Source organism: Oncorhynchus clarkii, chromosome 7, assembly GCF_045791955.1.
Source record: "Oncorhynchus clarkii lewisi isolate Uvic-CL-2024 chromosome 7, UVic_Ocla_1.0, whole genome shotgun sequence".
Classification (NCBI taxonomy): domain Eukaryota; kingdom Metazoa; phylum Chordata; class Actinopteri; order Salmoniformes; family Salmonidae; genus Oncorhynchus; species Oncorhynchus clarkii.
Window position 1 is genome coordinate 46,205,715 of NC_092153.1, and position 18,492 is coordinate 46,224,206.

Consider the following 18,492-nt stretch of genomic DNA (forward strand, 5'->3'; position numbering starts at 1 on the left):
CCCTGATCCTGCCATCTGATTGGATCTGATTTTAAGCAGGTGGGTGGGACTTTATCAATAAAGCCAATGAGTGACTAGCAGGGGTGTATGAAAACTACTAGCTGTGAATCTCTATTATAGATATGTAGAGCCCCTGTGAGACCACAGTGTTTGGCACGAATGCCTTCACAGGAGCCTTCCACTATGATGCCACCTGAATCAACATATCTTTGGATTAGAAGGGATTGTTTCCCCTGGAAGCTCATTTGGTGAGCTCAGTTGATTAGCAGATTCAGATGGGATGTCTGGAGGGAAAGGAGAGATTCTGGATAGGAGTTCTGAATACTGCCTTCATTTTAAACCCTCAAAACAAGGCTACTTTTACAGTAAAGCAAAATTAGAGACTTTGCGAGATAGAAGTTGTGTGAATCCACACTCTGACTGCATTTCTTTCCTAAATGTTCTCTCCTTTGAGCTTTTGAAGCGTTCAGAGTTTGAGGTGTGCTGAACAGTGCTGACAAAGCCAAAAGGCTGTGCACTCGGGTGGCTGGATCGATGCAGTACCACGGCAGCGTGGCCTGCGGGAACTGCTGCCACCATCCCTCATAACGTACTCTATGTCCTCATCTACCTCTCTGTCAAATCTCGGCCCGATGCAGGAGAAAGATTTATGCATAGCCATTCTACATGAGACATACTGCAGATGGAGCTGAGGCAGACTTATTGCCTATTGCGATGCTCAATGCTGTACGGTTGTATTTGTTCTTGCAGATGACGGCAGTGGTTTTGGTAACGGTTCAACGTGCATGTTGATATTATAGCCATGAAACTACAGTAATGAGCATTCTAAGTTCATGACTATGTAGCATCAGATACAACGACACCAAGCAATTGCTCAGTATTGGTCGTATGATAGCATAACAAGCATGACCTTCCGAACTTTGACCTGATCCCTTTTGACTTCACCAATCATTAGTAGCTAATATCTTTTTTATATCAGAAGGTCTATAAAAGTGATTTCTTATCAGTTAATAACAAATACAGAGAGGGAGAGAGAGAGCGACGGGGTAAACATGCACACGTTTGACCTTTTTGAAGGGTTTTCCATACTGCGGTAAGAGTCCAGTGGTGATAAGAATATTGGTTTTGGCGCCATGGCCCAGGGAGACAGGTCTCCTATTCCCAGGCAGGAGATAGCTGACCAGAGGAGCCAAGCCCCTCCAATTGTGCCTGTGCATTTTGAAGAAGAAAATAAGCCACACTGCAGACCAGAACACTGAGGGGGAAAACACACACCAGCACACAGGAGTGTATCAGATCATTATGATAATAGACTGGGAGGTGGGTTGGCTCTCATGGGAGAGAAGGGGAAACGGGTTTGGAGGGTAAGGAATGATTGTAGGAGATCATACTCTATTAATGTCACAGGGAAATTGGTTTGCCTCCATAGCCATGACATGCATAATAAAGACATACATAGGAATATATTAAAGACTATGCTTCCTGTACCGCATTACATTCAGTACCTGGGTCCTATGCTTTTAAAGCTGGTCTGAGATGTGATATGTGAGCAGCTAAAAGAGCAGTGTAACATTGCATTCCATTGGTAACTGTCACTTGAGACACCAAAGTGAACTTAGAAGAGGGCCTTGTCGAAATCCTCTCCTTTCATTATCTCTGTGATCTCAACATTTTCTCAGTGTTTGTCAGAGGGAGAGATCAAACACTCTGAAGAAGATATGTAGAAAGCACGCTGCAAATGTATTAGTCTGGATTTTCTGGAACGGTCCTCATTGACTTCAAAGTAAATTGATGTAAAAATATATTCCGATTTTTTTGCTGCGAGTCAAGTACTTTGTATGACCATTTTCTTTCTTAAAATGTCAGTTTACGCGATCAAATAATCTCAGTCTGCTTATACAGACCGAGATTAAGGGTTGTTTAAGGGTAGTTTAGACAGTCAGCTAGTGTTAAGAGTAAAATGGTATGACTCTATTGCATGTTCTTAGATTCATCTATCTAGCCATCGCATTAAAAGGTTAGTTTGTTTTTTTGGCAGAGTCAGATAACCTCGTGGATTCCATTTGTATGTCTCTGCGTCCAGTCCGGTATAAAGGAAGTTAGAGGTAGTTTTGCAAGACAATGCTAACATCATGCTAGCTGTTCCCATAGACTCCCAGTCATTATGCTAATGCTAGTTAGCAATTGCACTAACGCTACTTAGCAACTTCCTTCAAACTTCAAACTAGCCTTCATTTCTCAGAACAAGAATAGACTGATGAGTTTCAGAAGAAAGTACTTTGTTTCTGACCATTTTGAGCCTGTAATTGAACCCACAAATGCCGACGCTCTAGATACTCAAATAGCCTAAAGAAGGCCAGTTTTATTGCTTCTTTAATCAGGACAACAGTTTTCAGCTGCTAACATAATTGAAAAAGGGTTTTCTAATGATCACTTAGCCTTTTAAAATGATAAACTTGGATTAGCTAACACAACGTGCCGTTGGAACACAGGAGTGATGGTTGCTGATAATGGGCCTCTGTATGCCTATGTTGATATCCCGTAAAAAATCTGCCATTTCCAGCTACAATAGTCATTTACAACATTAACAATGTCTACACTGTATTTCTGATCAATTTGATGTTATTTAAATGGACAAAAAAAAATTGCTTTCCTTTCAAAAACAAGGACATTTCTATGTGATCCCAAACGTGTATGTTGTTACCTTGTCCCTGGCTGTGACATTGTACATAGCTCTATTTATGTAGTCCATAATCTTGTCCATTTCATTCGGTGTTGTGTGTGCACGTGCATGACTGCATGTCTTTGTCCACTTTAATGTATACACTACAAGGCTGGCTCTGAATGTTAAAAAACCTTTTCATCGGGTGAAGATCAGTCCGCATCGATTCCTGCTTTTACTTGGACAAAGCTTACCGGTTCAATACCACTGGTTAGAGTGTAATTATCCTTATAATGCCAACGTCTGCAACCGGCTTTCAACAATCTATGGACATATTGTCTCTGTATATTTGCGGTGCCTACATAAGCACATGTAATGGTTGTCAGTAGACTAGGCATCCTGGGGGCGGAGACCTCTTTGTGTGCCTATTAAAGACTGTACCAGGATCATGAGGATAATAATGATACACTGAATCAATGGGGTGACATGTATTGTGAGCATCTCGATGGGAACTCCAAATGACAAAAGGGACGTGTGAATCGCAGGGAAATATTACTTTGGCATTCATTTGCGCAAGTGTCACTTTCCTCCACTGACCTGATGCCCTTCCGCTGGGAGAGAGTGACACAATGCAAATTGAGTCCCCTTGATGTAATAACATCAGTTACATCCTTAAGACACAGAAACATACAATGGGGACAGTTGTAGATAGACGTCAACGACAAGTAGTCAATTTGCTGTAGGTGACTTCAGGTGGCCTTGATCTCCTTGTGTGCAGAATACAAACGACTGTCTCTCCTCGTCCAGTCCAGAGCAAGGGGTTTCAGACAAATAGTTGGCCCCTGTCTATGGGTTGCCCTGGGGAACCAGAGTGGAGGATTAGAGCATAATGGATGAGAGTGAGGGATAATGAAGGAGATCCGTCTTAAGTCTAATCACTGGTTTAAGGAGACATGATCTGGTCAGAGAGAGAGAGAGGGCTGTCTGCCTGGTCTGATTACTCACAGCCAGTCACTATTCATCAGATACTGCGCAGGTACTGTACATCGTAACATTGATACCCACTACCCAGTAGATATTCTACAGCTCAACATAGGAACCCACTTCCTAGTACATACTGTAGGTGCTCAGATATTCTACCAACATCAATATTGTCAGGGGTTAGTGTTGCTGAGGACATAGTCCCAACCATGGCATTGCAATCTTCTATTGCGGTTCAGTATGCGCCACCTGTATGTTGCTGTTGTTCCTAGATTAATGCACCACCGTAGTTGCACACATCATGATTCATCGGTTATTTATTTATTCATTTCCTCTCTACATTATTTGCCTTTCATTTGAATATGTTCTTCAATGAATACAGACATTTTTTGTTTCTGTCTCAGTGGGTATTTGTAATGCTAATTAGGCTAATTGTACAAAATCAAATCAAGATGCTGAACACGGCAGCTAAACAATCACCAGGGATGCCTGGGAACACGTCCTGCTAATAATCAGAGACTGAGAAAAGGCTGTTGGGTTTCGGGGAGAGGAGGGGTTAGAGAGGGTTAAGCACTACGGTAGTAAGAGAGGGATGCAGAGCAGGAGAGAGGGAGGGATAGAGAGAAAATGAAAGGGACACACAGCGATGCTGATTACCTTCTAAAGACAGCTCCAGTTCCCCTGAGGGAGGGAGAAGAGACCATTTTTAGGCTTCTAGTATTTATTAAGACTGCCTCCAGGGTAATCAGGATTGGCAAAAAAAAATACCCATTGGAGGTGGACTAGACAATAACACTATACACTTGCCAGTCTGTGCTGATGTCTTCCTTCATGCACATTGGCCAACATCTTTATAACCAATAAGGAAAGTTAAATGCTGTACACTGTATCTGCATCTTACATTTAGAAAGGTGGCATCACGTTGGTGGCTGTTTGCACTACAGATAAACAGATAAAAAGTTGACTATCTGTAAATGTATCTCAGTTCCTCTCTCTGTTTCCCCCGACCCCCCCCCCCCCCCCCCCCCCAGGCTGTTCCTTGTGTATATGTGGCTCTCTGTAAATTGCCCCATGCTGTGGTCATAGCATGTAGCTGATGGCTATGTGATATTATTATATTGTACTTTGAGATAACAGACAGTGTGATGTAGCCTTATGTGCTGTGTCTTCTTAAGGAAGATATTGCTCTGATAAAGCACTTCTGTGTGCCGCTGAATTGAAGGGGACGCCTTGGAGGCAAGTTCTGTTGAGTGGGAGTCAGATGAAAGGAATAAAAGAGCAGTTCTGTTTGTCCAGTATGCACCGTGTCAGAGGGGAATGCATGTCTTAAGATAGCATTTTAAAGGGACTCTTTTAAAGCTCTTTCCGTTGGTTACTTCCCTAATGCAAATACGATGCCAAATTCACTTGACACAGACTGAGATTAGGGTGGAGTTTGTAAAACAGCGTTCAGTTATATCTAGTGTTAATTCTCAGTTGTGATGCTCAGTCTGACCGGAGAGCTATACGAGCCTCACGAATTGAGATAATTCTTGGATGTAGGATCCGGTGGGTGCAGGTTAATATTGTCATCATGTTAGTTAGGGACTTTGGGGGGGGGGGATACTGTGCATCTATTTTCTTAACATTCCCTTCTGGTTCTATCTTAATTGGAAATTACCACAGAATGGGATTAATAAACGGTGTGTGTATTTTCAGCAGGTTGGGGTCAGGTTCAAGTTGGATTTTGCAGTGCTTGAAGTTGGTCCAGGCAGAGCTAGATCATTCTTTTGAACTGTCGGGCTGGGTGTGGGGCATCAGTAGTTCTTAGCATAACCTTGAAGATGTCACTAATGCACCTGATGGATAGTGTGTGTTTGGGCCCAGGAGACACACACTGACGCCCCCTAGCTGTGGATGGCTCATAAGAGACAACACACACACACACACACACAAACACACACACACACAATCACACACTCAGAAAGCTCCCTGGGCTGAATGGAGGTGTATAAATCACATTGACGCTTCGCACTGTGATCTGTGACCCAGTCTTTTAATTGCATCCGTTCTGCCTTCCTCCCATACTCATTCTTTACCTCGTTCCCCGGGTTTTGTCCAGCCGTACCCATGAGAAGCTCTAATGCAGAGATAAGAGAGGAGACGAGATCTGTGGACCTTTACCACTCTGCCCGCGGGCCCGGTGAAGACGCTCCTGATAGGCCGGCAGCACAGACTGAACGGACTCTGCTGAAAACACACTTTGATTAATGACACCGTCTGTGTCCACTCAGGCACTGTGTCACTCCTGACACTCAGTATGGTGACACAATCATTTTGGTGCCTTCATAAAATATAGAGCACTCTGGAATCTTGCCAATATGAATAACATGTTCGATTGGAAACTCCAAGATGATTGTGAGCAATATGGGATATGATCTCAGTCAGATGCTTTAAACTTTCTGTCTGCTCTCTACATTCCATTTCTGTTAAAGGTGCTGTTGACAGGAAGTCCTGGTTATATCACATACTGTATGTATATATCTCCTATAACAATACCGCACTGAAGCATACACACACATAAATATACACACATATATACATACATATACACATGACCAAATACTTATTTTCCACCATAATTTGCAAATTAATTAATTAAAAATCCTATAATGTGATTTTCTGGATTTTTTTTCCTCATTTTGTCTGTCATAGTTGAAGTGTACCTATGATGAAAATTACAGGCCTCTCTCATCTTTTTAAGTGGGAGAACTTGCACAATTGGTGGCTGACTAAATACTTTTTTGCCCCAATGTACATGCATACATGCATACATACTTACAGTGCCTTGCGAAAGTATTCGGCCCCCTTGAACTTTGCGACCTTTTGCCACATTTCAGGCTTCAAACATAAAGATATAAAACTGTATTTTTTTGTGAAGAATCAACAACAAGTGGGACACAATCATGAAGTGGAACGACATGTATTGGATATTTCAAACTTTTTTAACAAATCAAAAACTGAAAAATTGGGCTTGCAAAAATATACAGCCCCTTTACTTTCAGTGCAGCAAACTCTCTCCAGAAGTTCAGTGAGGATCTCTGAATGATCCAATGTTGACCTAAATGACTAATGATGATAAATACAATCCACCTGTGTGTAATCAAGTCTCCGTATAAATGCACCTGCACTGTGATAGTCTCAGAGGTCCGTTAAAAGCGCAGAGAGCATCATGAAGAACAAGGAACACACCAGGCAGGTCCGTGATACTGTTGTGAAGAAGTTTAAAGCCGGATTTGGATACAAAAAGATTTCCCAAGCTTTAAACATCCCAAGGAGCACTGTGCAAGCGATAATATTGAAATGGAAGGAGTATCAGACCACTGCAAATCTACCAAGACCTTGCCGTCCCTCTAAACTTTCAGCTCATACAAGGAGAAGACTGATCAGAGATGCAGCCAAGAGGCCCATGATCACTCTGGATGAACTGCAGAGATCTACAGCTGAGGTGGGAGACTCTGTCCATAGGACAACAATCAGTCGTATATTGCACAAATCTGGCCTTTATGGAAGAGTGGCAAGAAGAAAGACATTTCTTAAAGATATCCATAAAAAGTGTCGTTTAAAGTTTGCCACAAGCCACCTGGGAGACACACCAAACATGTGGAAGAAGGTGCTCTGGTCAGATGAAACCAAAATTGAACTTTTTGGCAACAATGCAAAACGTTATGTTTGGCGTAAAAGCAACACAGCTGAACACACCATCCCCACTGTCAAACATGGTGGTGGCAGCATCATGGTTTGGGCCTGCTTTTCTTCAGCAGGGACAGGGAAGATGGTTAAAATTGATGGGAAGATGGATGGAGCCAAATACAGGACCATTCTGGAAGAAAACCTGATGGAGTCTGCAAAAGACCTGAGACTGGGACGGAGATTGGTCTTCCAACAAGACAATGATCCAAAACATAAAGCAAAATCTACAATGGAATGGTTCAAAAATAAACATATCCAGGTGTTAGAATGGCCAAGTCAAAGTCCAGACCTGAATCCAATCGAGAATCTTTGGAAAGAACTGAAAACTGCTGTTCACAAATGCTCTCCATCCAACCTCACTGAGCTTGAGCTGTTTAAAAGGAGGAATGGGAAAAAATGTCAGTCTCTCGATGTGCAAAACTGATAGACATACCCCAAGCGACTTACAGCTGTAATCGCAGCAAAAGGTGGCGCTACAAAGTATTAACTTAAGGGGGCTGAATAATTTTGCACGCCCAATTTTTCAGTTTTTGATTTGTTAAAAAAGTTTGGAATATCCAATAAATGTCGTTCCACTTCATGATTGTGTCCCACTTGTTGTTGATTCTTCACAAAAAAATACAGTTTTATATATTTATGTTTGAAGCCTGAAATGTGGCAAAAGGTCGCAAAGTTCAAGGGGGCCGAATACTTTCGCAAGGCACTGTACATACATACATACACATATCAGCTTGCCAACACTCTTGAGTCACAGTTGGTTCCCTTGTCATGGGCAGAGCTGTCAGAGGGGGAAAGTGTGAGCGTTTAGTTAAGCAATAGGGAATGAGAGGCAGAGAAATGTATTTCATTTCCTAAGGCGACGCAAAACACTTTGAGAAAAGTCACATTGCAAAGGTACCTGCAGTGCCTTAACACAGCAGCATGTAAATGGAAGGGATTTAACCTCCCCTTTAGCACAATACATCATTCTGATCAAAGTAGATTCAGATGGATTCAACTCTGGTGGGTTGTAGAAGGGAGGCGAAGGATTTAGAAACGTCATTTCGTGAGATGCATTCTTCAGGATGCACCAACTCTGCCGTCAAACACAGCGCCAAACACTGCAGAAGGACAGATGGATATGTTGTGTCTCCAGCCATGCACTTTCCCTCTTCAAGTCTGACCATACTAAGTGTTGTAGCTCCAACACAAGCCTTATGGTGTTAACTTGCAACTCCGCCCTCCCAGTTCAACTAAACCAACTACTGTTAATGTGTCACATTGGTCACAGTGTGTCGGATTTATCACCAGGCCCTGTGTTGTTCTCCTTCTCCTCTTCTCAGCCAGTCAAACACTGTTATTTGCAAATTTAGTGGGAGGCGCTGATTGGCCTGTTGGGTTGAAGGAAGCGGCAGGGTGGCAGGCAAAATGTTTACTTAGCTCCGCTCCACCACCGAGATAAACACAGCCCAAACAAAGGAACACAAGGCTGGATCCGAGGCTTTTCTCAGGCCTTCTCTATACCCCGCAGACACCAGAACATGCCATGGTTGGCTCAACTAGGGCTGTAACCTGGGACTACCGCCTGGTTGCAGCATCACACTGGTCTCACCCTGCTTCCTGTGTGACCCTGGTTTCACATCTAACATCTGAAGGACTGGGAGGCACAGGAAGGATCCTGTTACATCTCTGGGATAAGATGCCCTCTAGTCCATTGCGATGTAAAGGGACCCTGCTTTACCATCTAACATCTGATGGCCTGGGAGGCACAGGAAGGATCCTGTTACATCTCTGGGATAAGATGCCCTCTAGTCCATTGAGATGGAAAGGGACCTATTTGTGTGTTAGTGGTTGGGTGTGAACTGTGAAGAGAGAATCTAACGTAGCTGCCGTTTGTGGCTGGCTGATGCCTTTGTCCTGCCAGCCTGTTTGCATTAAAGCATGTCTGAGCGGCAGTGACAGTCAGTCAGTCTGTGGGGGAAAGGAAAGGAGGATAGGGGGATGTGGGGTTAATTATGTAGGCGAGGGGTAGGAAAGGGAGATGTGGCTAAGAGAAGGGAATAGGAGAGGAGAATAAAGCGAGGGAGGGGATAGCAGAATGCAGCAGAGTGGATGAGGAAGAGGGAGGACAGGGAAGGTTGTGTTGAGGTGAAAACAAACACACAACAGCAGCCTGAGCAGTGTTTGCACCTGCCACTAACATTATCTACGTCTAATATTATGTACATCTAATATTATGTACATCTAATATTATGTACATCTATTATGTACATCTAATATTATGTACTTCTAATATTATGTACATCTAATATTATGTACAGTGGGGCAAAAAAGTATTTAATCAGCCACCAATTGTCTAAGTTCTCCCACTTCAAAAGATGAGAGAGGCTTGTAAATGTTCGTCATACGTACACTTCAACTATGACAGACAAAATGAGGGAAAAAAAATCCGGAAATCACATTGTAGGATTTTTAATGAATTTATTTGAAAAAGATGGTGGAAAATAAGTATTTGGTCAATAACAAAAGTTTATTTCAATACAATATACCCTTTGTTGGATTTTCTATGGGGTTGAGATCTGGAGACTGGCTAGGCCACTCCAGGACCTTGAAATGCTTCTTACGAAGCCACTCCTTCGTTGCCCGGGCAGTGTGTTTGGGATCATTGTCATGCTGAAAGACCCAGACACGTTTCATCTTCAATGCCCTTGCTGATGGAAGGAGGTTTTCACTCAAAATCTCCCGATACATGGCCCCATTCATTCTTTCCTTTACACGGATCAGTCGTCCTGGTCCCTTTGCAGAAAAACAGCCCCAAAGCATGATGTTTCCACCCCCATGCTTCACAGTAGGTATGGTGTTCTTTGGATGCAACTCAGCATTCTTTGTCCTCCAAACACGACGAGTTGAGTTTTTACCAAAAAGTTAAATTTTGGTTTCATCTGACCATATGACATTCTCCCAATCTTCTTCTGGATCATCCAAATGCTCTCTAGCAAACTTCAGACGGGCCTGGACATGTACTGGCTTAAGCAGGGGGACACGTCTGGCACTGCAGGATTTGAGTCCCTGGCGGCATAGTGTGTTACTGATGGTAGGCTTTGTTACTTTGGTCCCAGCTCTCTGCAGGTCATTCACTAGGTCCCCCCGTGTGGTTCTGGGATTTTTGCTCACCGTTCTTGTGATCATTTTGACCCCACGGGGTGAGATCTTGCGTGGAGCCCCAGATCGAGGGAGATTATCAATGGTCTTGTATGTCTTCCATTTCCTAATAATTGCTCCCACAGTTGATTTCTTCAAACCAAGCTGCTTACCTATTGCAGATTCAGTCTTCCCAGCCTGGTGCAGGTCTACAATTGTGTTTCTGGTGTCCTTTGACATCTCTTTGGTCTTGGCCATAGTGGAGTTTGGAGTGTGACTGTTTGAGATTGTGGACAGGTGTCTTTTATACTGATAACAAGTTGAAACAGGTGCCATTAATACAGGTAACAAGTGGAGGACAGAGGAGCCTCTTAAAGAAGTTACAGGTCTGTGAGAGCCAGAAATCTTTCTTGTTTGTAGGTGACCAAATACTTATTTTCCACCATAATTTGCAAATTAATTAATTAAAAATCCTACAATGTGATTTTCTGGATCACATTGAAGTGTATCTATGATGAAAATTACAGGCCTCTCTCATCTTTTTAAGTGGGATAACTTGCACAATTGGTGGCTGACTAAATACTTTTTTGCCCCACTGTACATCTATTATGTACATCTAATATTATGTACTTATAATATTATGTACATCTAATATTATGTACTAATATTATGTACATCTAATATTATGTACATCTAATATTATGTACGTCTAATATTATGTACGTCTAATATTATGTACATCTATTATGTACATCTATTATGTACATCTAATATTATGTACATCTATTATGTACATCTAATATTATGTACGTCTAATATTATGTACATCTAATATTATGTACATCTATTATGTACATCTAATATTATGTACATCTATTATGTACATCTAATATTATGTACATCTAATATTATGTAAGTCTGATATTCCATACGGGGGCAGTTTTGAAAAGCCTTCATTTCTAAGAACAAGAATAGACTGACGAGTTTCAGAAGAAAGATATTTGTTTCTGGCCATTTTGAGCCTGTAATCAAACCTAAAAATGCCGATGCTCCAGATACTCAAATAGTCCAAAGAAGGCCAGTTTTATTGCTTCTTTAATCAGAACAACAGTTTTCAGCTGTGCTAACAGAATTGCAAAAGGGTTTTCTAATGATCAATTAGCCTTTTTAAATGATGAACTTGGATTAGCTAACACAACGTGCCATTGGAACACAGGAGTGATGGTTGCTGTTAATGGGCCTCTGTACGCCTATGTAGATTTTCTATAAAAAATCAGCGGTTTCCAGCTACAACGTTAACAATGTCTACACTGCACTTCTGATCAATTTGATGTTATTTTAATGGACAAAAAAAATGTAATTGTCTTCGAAAAACAAGGACATTTCTAAGTGACCCCAAACCTTTGAACGGTAGTGTATATCAGGTAGTACATAACAGCGTTTCAGTGTGGTACAGAACGGATCGCTCCGCCGAGCGTGACTGCCATTGTCAGTGGTGACAGACTACTCCGGAGGTCAGAGGGGTTTGGGGGGGTCACGGCTGCCTGCGCCCTCTGTCCTGTCCTGCCGTTGTGACACGCTGGCCGCTCTGTCTGTCGGACAGAATGTTCAGAGCCGGTACACACACACCCTGAGCATCAGAGCAGAATGGCCCCCGCAGCACCAGCCCTCCATACCCTGCCAAACATCCTAGTCTATGTGAAGACACACACACACACACACAAATATACATGTAAATGCTGTACTGTACCCAGGAGTTATACTTGGCTCAAACCCAATGAACCTCTACACATACACACATGTGCGTGCGAACACGTCCAAATCTGAGCAGACCTTGGCTCAATAGCCCTAAAGACCCTGCTCCATCGACCCGAACCAAACGTAGCCAGTGCAGGTGGAGCCTGTCAAGTGTGATGTGACTGGTGCAGACTTGGACATACACCATGATGTCTACCGGGGCTTAGCGGAGCAGCAACCATGGCGATGCCCTTCGTCCTCAGATGCATACTGTACTGTACATGTCATACTGATAGAGAAGAACAACCCTGACAGCAGCCAGCTGGGAACTCACTGAGATCAACATCAAAGCACCAGGTGCATACAGTAGGCCCTACATACTGAGATAACAGAGCCCTGCAGAATGGGCAGACATGGACTATGGTATATCTCATCTCGTTGGCTTTTATGCTGTTGTATAGGTTCCACACAGTGAGTTCATGCCCCTCAGCTTCTGGCTAAGTCATCCTCCCTCTTTAATCAGATTAACAGTGTGCGTGATGAAGTGGGGCCGGAGGCAGCATTGATTAAACCTGAGGGACGGCAGGGTTTTAATAAAGGCAGCTCTGATCTCTGGAGAGCATGGGGTTCACTGACCTTCAGGGACGTCTGCTGAGAAAACAAACACTTGAGTCCTGTCTTCATTCATTCTGAACGTGAACGCTCTGAAAGGTTTTAAAGCACACCTGGCAGCAGCTCAATTCACACCTTGGCTAGGCCAGCCACAGATGCTTTTGCCTCTCATGCACCAACTCTCTCCCCTCCTCTCTCTTTCTTTCTCTCTCTCTCTCTCCCCTCCTATTTCTCTCTCCCCTCCTCTCTCTTTCTTTCTCGCTCTCTCTCTCCCCTCCTATTTCTCTCTCCCCTCCTCTCTCTCTCTTTCTCGCTCTCTCTCTCCCCTCCTATTTCTCTCTCCCCTCCTCTCTCTTTCTTTCTCGCTCTCTCTCTCCTCCTATTTCTCTCTCCCCTCCTCTCTCTTTCTTTCTCTCTCTCTCTCTCCCCTCCTATTTCTCTCTCCTCTCTCTTTCTTTCTCTCTCTCTCTCCCCTCCTATTTCTCTCTCCCTCCTATTTCTCTCTCCCCTCCTCTCTCTTTCTTTCTCACTCTCTCTCTCCCCTCCTATTTCTCTCTCCCCTCCTCTCTCTTTCTTTCTCTCTCTCTCTCCCCTCCTATTTCTCTCTCCCCTCCTCTCTCTTTCTTTCTCGCTCTTTCTCCCCTCCTATTTCTCTCTACCATCCTCTCTCTTTCTTTCTCTCTCTCTCTCTCCCCTCTTATTTCTCTCTCCCCTCCTCTCTCTTTCTTTCTCGCTCTCTCTCTCTCCCCTCCTATTTCTCTCTCCCCTCCTCTCTCTTTCTTTCTCGCTCTCTCTCTCCCCTCCTATTTCTCTCTCCCCTCCTCTCTCTTTCTTTCTCGCTCTCTCTCTCCCCTCCTATTTCTCTCTCCCCTCCTCTCTCTTTCTTTCTCGCTCTCTCTCTCCCCTCCTATTTCTCTCTACCCTCCTCTCTATCTATCTGCTCTCTCTCTCCCCTCCTATTTCTCTCTCCCCTCCTCTCTTTCTTTCTCGCTCTCTCTCTCCCCTCCTATTTCTCTCTCCCCTCCTCTCTCTTTCTTTCTCTCTCTCTCCCTCCTATTTCTCTCTCCCCTCCTCTCTCTTTCTTTCTCGCTCTCTCTCTCCTCCTATTTCTCTCCCCATCCTCTCTCTCTTTCTCTCTCTCTCTCCCCTCCTATTTCTCTCTCCCCTCCTCTCTCTTTCTTTCTCGCTCTCTCTCTCCCCTCCTATTTCTCTCTACCCTCCTCTCTATCTATCTCTCTCTCTCCCCAAACTTTTTCTCTCTACCCTCCTCTCTATCTATCTCTCTCTCCCTCTCTCTCTCCAATCCTCTCGCTCTCTCTCTCTCTGTGTCTCTCTTTCTCTCCCCCCTCCTCACTTTCACCATCCTCTCTCTCCACTCCTCTCTCTCTCTGTCTCTCTTTTTCTCTCCCCCCTCCTCACTTTCCCCATCCTCTCTCTCCACTCCTCTCTCTCTCTGTCTCTCTCTTTCTCTCCCCCATCCTCACTTTCCCCATCATCTCTCTCCATTCCTCACTCTCCTCCTCTCTCTCTCTCCCACTCTTTGTCTCTCAAACTCACTTTTCTCACTGTTTTATTTCTGTCTCTCATCATCCTTTTATCTCTTATTTTCCCCCACAGCTTGATGTATTAGTAAATCAGCACTGTCTCCACTATGGCGTGATGGCGTGAGGCGCATTGGTGGTTATTCCTTTGTATCTGACTGTGTTCCAGATCTGTTACACTGTACCTGGATTATTTCCGTCACAGTTGAATGGATGGTATTTGTAGCGGTCCCTGCTAACTGAATGTGTCAGTAAACACAGCGTTTCTCCTCCTCTCTGGTATGTCAGCAGGTGGGCAGAGAGCTGGCCCAGTGCCCTCCGAGACCAAGCCTGCCTGTCACAACGACACGCCACAGCGCCACCGCCAAGGCCATGCGTGTGTTCCCATGCCAACCACCCCGCTGTCACAGGGGCACAGGGCCACGGGTACAGACGTGCCCTCAGAACCCTGTGCCTTTCTTATGCTAACACACACACACACACACACACACACACACACACACACACACACACAGCCTCAGAGCACACACCCCTACAGTGAGCCTCCCAAGTCACACGCCACAAGAAACTCGCTTAAATGACAACATTTAGTCTGTTCTGTTTAAGCACATTGCAGCCATTGGCACAATACAGCCTGTTCTTTGCTGTGGCACCAAACTGGTTGTTTTTCACATAGAACCATGTTGTTTCTGTCTGAGTGTTACTGCAAACTGTGAGACGTTGCTCATGACTGATCTTACATTTGAAACCTCAAAATAGTGAAGGAGTGAACAGTTAATCATTTCTTGGTTGGATGTGAATTTCTCCACATGGAAGAGACTTGCTGTGCTCTGCAGAGCTTCCTTCCAGGGTAGAGAAGGTGGATTGTGTTTGTCTGTTGCTGTAAGATTGATGCACACATTGTCAAAATGATGTTTGCCGTTCCTCCATTACACGTACAATTACTCTCCGGGCGAAGTCGCAGCCTAATTTGTGTGATGGGTGCCTGCAGTTGTTGAAAATATTTTGTGTTGTATTAGTCTGTTGTTTGGTGCATCTTTTGACAGGAAGCTGGGCGATAAATTGGATAGATGGCTTGATAAAAAGCTTGTTGTGCAGAATTCTTCACGGTGGATTTAGAAAAATGACATCTCCCCGGCTCATAACAGACGATTTGTTCCCAGGGTGATTTATGAAATCAATGTGTCTTGTTATCAGCAGCAGGAGTGTGACTGAGAGATAAGATCGGCGCACAGCCTTTTTAAACAGAGGGAGAAGGGGATGGAAGCTGGGTGCACCCTGTGTGTGTGTGTGTGTGTGTGTGTGTGTGTGCGTGCGTGCGTGCGCGTGTGTGTATATCTTTCCTATATGATAACTTGAGATAATCCTGCAACAGCGCAGCACTAGGACTGAGTAAGGAAAAACAACAGAAAATGAAATGTCTAAATTGATTCATCCAGAGTCCAGCGTTTCTAGAATGCTGCTTATTGTCCCCAGCAATGTGCAGACATCATAATGATCATAAAAGCCATTCCACCAGGAATAATGTTACGGGAGTAAATAAAGACAACCAGTTATTTGGCCCAACAGTAATTACAAGTCAGAGCCTGGTTAACCTTGGTGATTTACAGACACTTAAATCCCCTTCTTAAGACCTTGTTATTGCATTTATTGTGTGTGTATATGTGAATGTCTTTTCTGTTGGTGTTGTATCAGTTACTTCGGCAGCGTTCACACCTCCATTCTCAGACAAAGTGCTACAGATTGGTCATACCATATGACGAATGCTGCTGTGAGACCCGGTTTATTTTCCTGCTTGCCTCTTATCCCTCTCTGGGCTCCACTAAACAGGCCTGGGCTCTAGAAGCATCCCTCAGGTGTCCGTGATGGCACCATCTGCTAACTAGAGATGCCTAGACATTTATCAGTGGCACGGCCACAGGAGAGAATGTTTTCATACCCTCCGTCTCTGACAAGCCACTACCTACATGACTCACTCTGTTGGGACACTTGGCGATGACAGAATGCTTCAGCACTCAATTCTGGAGGTGGCATATGCCAAGTCCGTGTGAGCAGCAACAAGATGTTGAAAAGTAAAAATACTTGACATTAATGTCTGAGTGTTTTGCCTGAAATTCTCAAATCTAAAATAAAGTATAAAAGCTTTGATTATTCCTCTGAATGAAAAGATAAGGTATTGATAGTGAATGTTCAGTCTGCATAGCTTTGGAGTTTTCCCTCAGATTTGATGTGGTTGAGCTGGCAACTTGATGATATCTGTCATTGCAGTGTCTATATCAAAGTGCTCCATGCCATCTCCACCTCTCTCTCTCTCTCTCTCTCTCTCTCTTTCTCTCTCTCTCTCGAAATCAGTGGAGGCTGGCGGGAGGAGCTATTGCTCATTGTAATTGCTTGAATGGGGAAACTTGACTGAGAAAGACAAAGCGCTTCAGAGTGTGCTGCACTAATTTGACATAGCTTCCATGTACCCCTGTCTCTCCTCAAAAACGCAAGGAAATAAGGATTTGTTTCATACATCTATTTTGGTTTCGATGGAGATTAAAAATTGCCATCACCTCAGAAGACAAGATGAGGAGAGATGTGTCTTTAGGGAGGTGGAAAAGCTATGCCAGTATTTCACAGCAGTCACGTCACCAGATTTGTCACCTCATCCTCTCTCTTTTATCCCTACCTCCCTCCCTCTCTCTCTCGCTCCCTCTCTGTCTGTCTCTCTGTGTCTCTCTAGTGAAGTTTGACGACTGTCAGCACAGCAAGGCTGTGGACTTTGAGAGCAGCGACCCTAACTTCAGTGTGCGTCCTGACGGCTCGGTGTACGCGGAGCAGGAGGTGGCCAACCTGTCTGATCCAGTCCAGTTCATGGTGACCGCCCGCGGAGGTCATGACCCTCATATCTGGGAGACCACGGTCAAGCTGGCCTTGGCTGGCCACCCGCCTTCTGTTCCTGTGAGTCAGGTAAACATATATACACTGCTAAAGTTATAAAGTTTGCCTTAGGTATAGACACACCAACACACCCCTGCTACTGACAGACTGTACTGAACCTCAGTTGTACAATTGCATGGAGACACGTACATTATTTATACACTTGGAAAACGTCTAGCCTCTCAGGTAAGATCAGTTTTCAATGATCCTCAAGTACATTATATAAAACCACATTTCAGGTTCTGCTTTTCAATATCATTAACAAACATTGCTTTTCAAATAAGATGTTGAATAGTGGGAGGCTTAATGCTCCCTCCAGGTCATGCTTTTAATCATAGAAAACGTCCAAGAATTGTGTAAAGCAATTGCAGAGCTGGGATTAAAATTCTGCCCACTCCTCCCAGCACAATAATGGAGGGCATGAAATAATTGACATTGATTGAGCTAATGTTCCACTCTGAGGGAGGCATGCAAGAACCAGGTGATGTGGTAACAGCACTTTGTAATTATGTTCCCACGTCGTGGGAGCAAGAGAGATTCAATAATAGAACAAGAAATAATTATGTTTGAGCAATCAAATGAAAATGTGAAAACCAGTTACATGTTTTAAATTGATACATTTTTGTTGGAAATTGCTTACAACTTATGCTAGGTACTTTTCCGGACACTTTTCTTTCCTGCAGCAGTGTGTAATTTTGGTCAGCAGGTGATTCCGAAGTGGAAAATTGCTGTTATCCCCAGTAGAAAAGTTGTCATAAGTAATTTAAATTGTTTCATTAAATGTGTTGCCATGAAAAACTAAATTGTGGAAATGTATAATTCAGGATAAGGGATTTCTCCGACACTAAAAATCTTTTCAGAAACAAGAAAGACATGCAGCAAATGGTCATACTCCTTCTTTTTCTGGCTCAATATATTGTTAACCCTTTACAACCCTAAACCCATGTTAACCCTTTACAACCCTAAACCCATGTTAACCCTTTACAACCCTAAACCCATGTTAACCCTTTACAACCCTAAACCCATGTTAACGCTTTACAACCCTAAACCCATGTTAACGCTTTACAACCCTAAACCCATGTTAACCCTTTACAACCCTAAACCCATGTTAACCCTTTACAACCCTAAACCCATGTTAACCCTTTACAACCCTAAAGCCATGTTAACCCTTTACAACCCTAAAGC

General features: G+C 43.6%; 1 protein-coding gene across 1 annotated transcript in view; it reads left to right on the forward strand.

The window, feature by feature from the left end:
* The window catches only part of LOC139413384 (cadherin-4-like), a 247,014-nt gene that overhangs the window by 148,562 nt on the left and 79,960 nt on the right, over positions 1 to 18,492 (forward strand). The window contains exon 4 of the mRNA XM_071160707.1: positions 17,111 to 17,337. Coding sequence (XP_071016808.1) covers positions 17,111 to 17,337 — 227 coding nt within the window. The remainder of the gene's footprint in view (positions 1 to 17,110; positions 17,338 to 18,492) is intronic.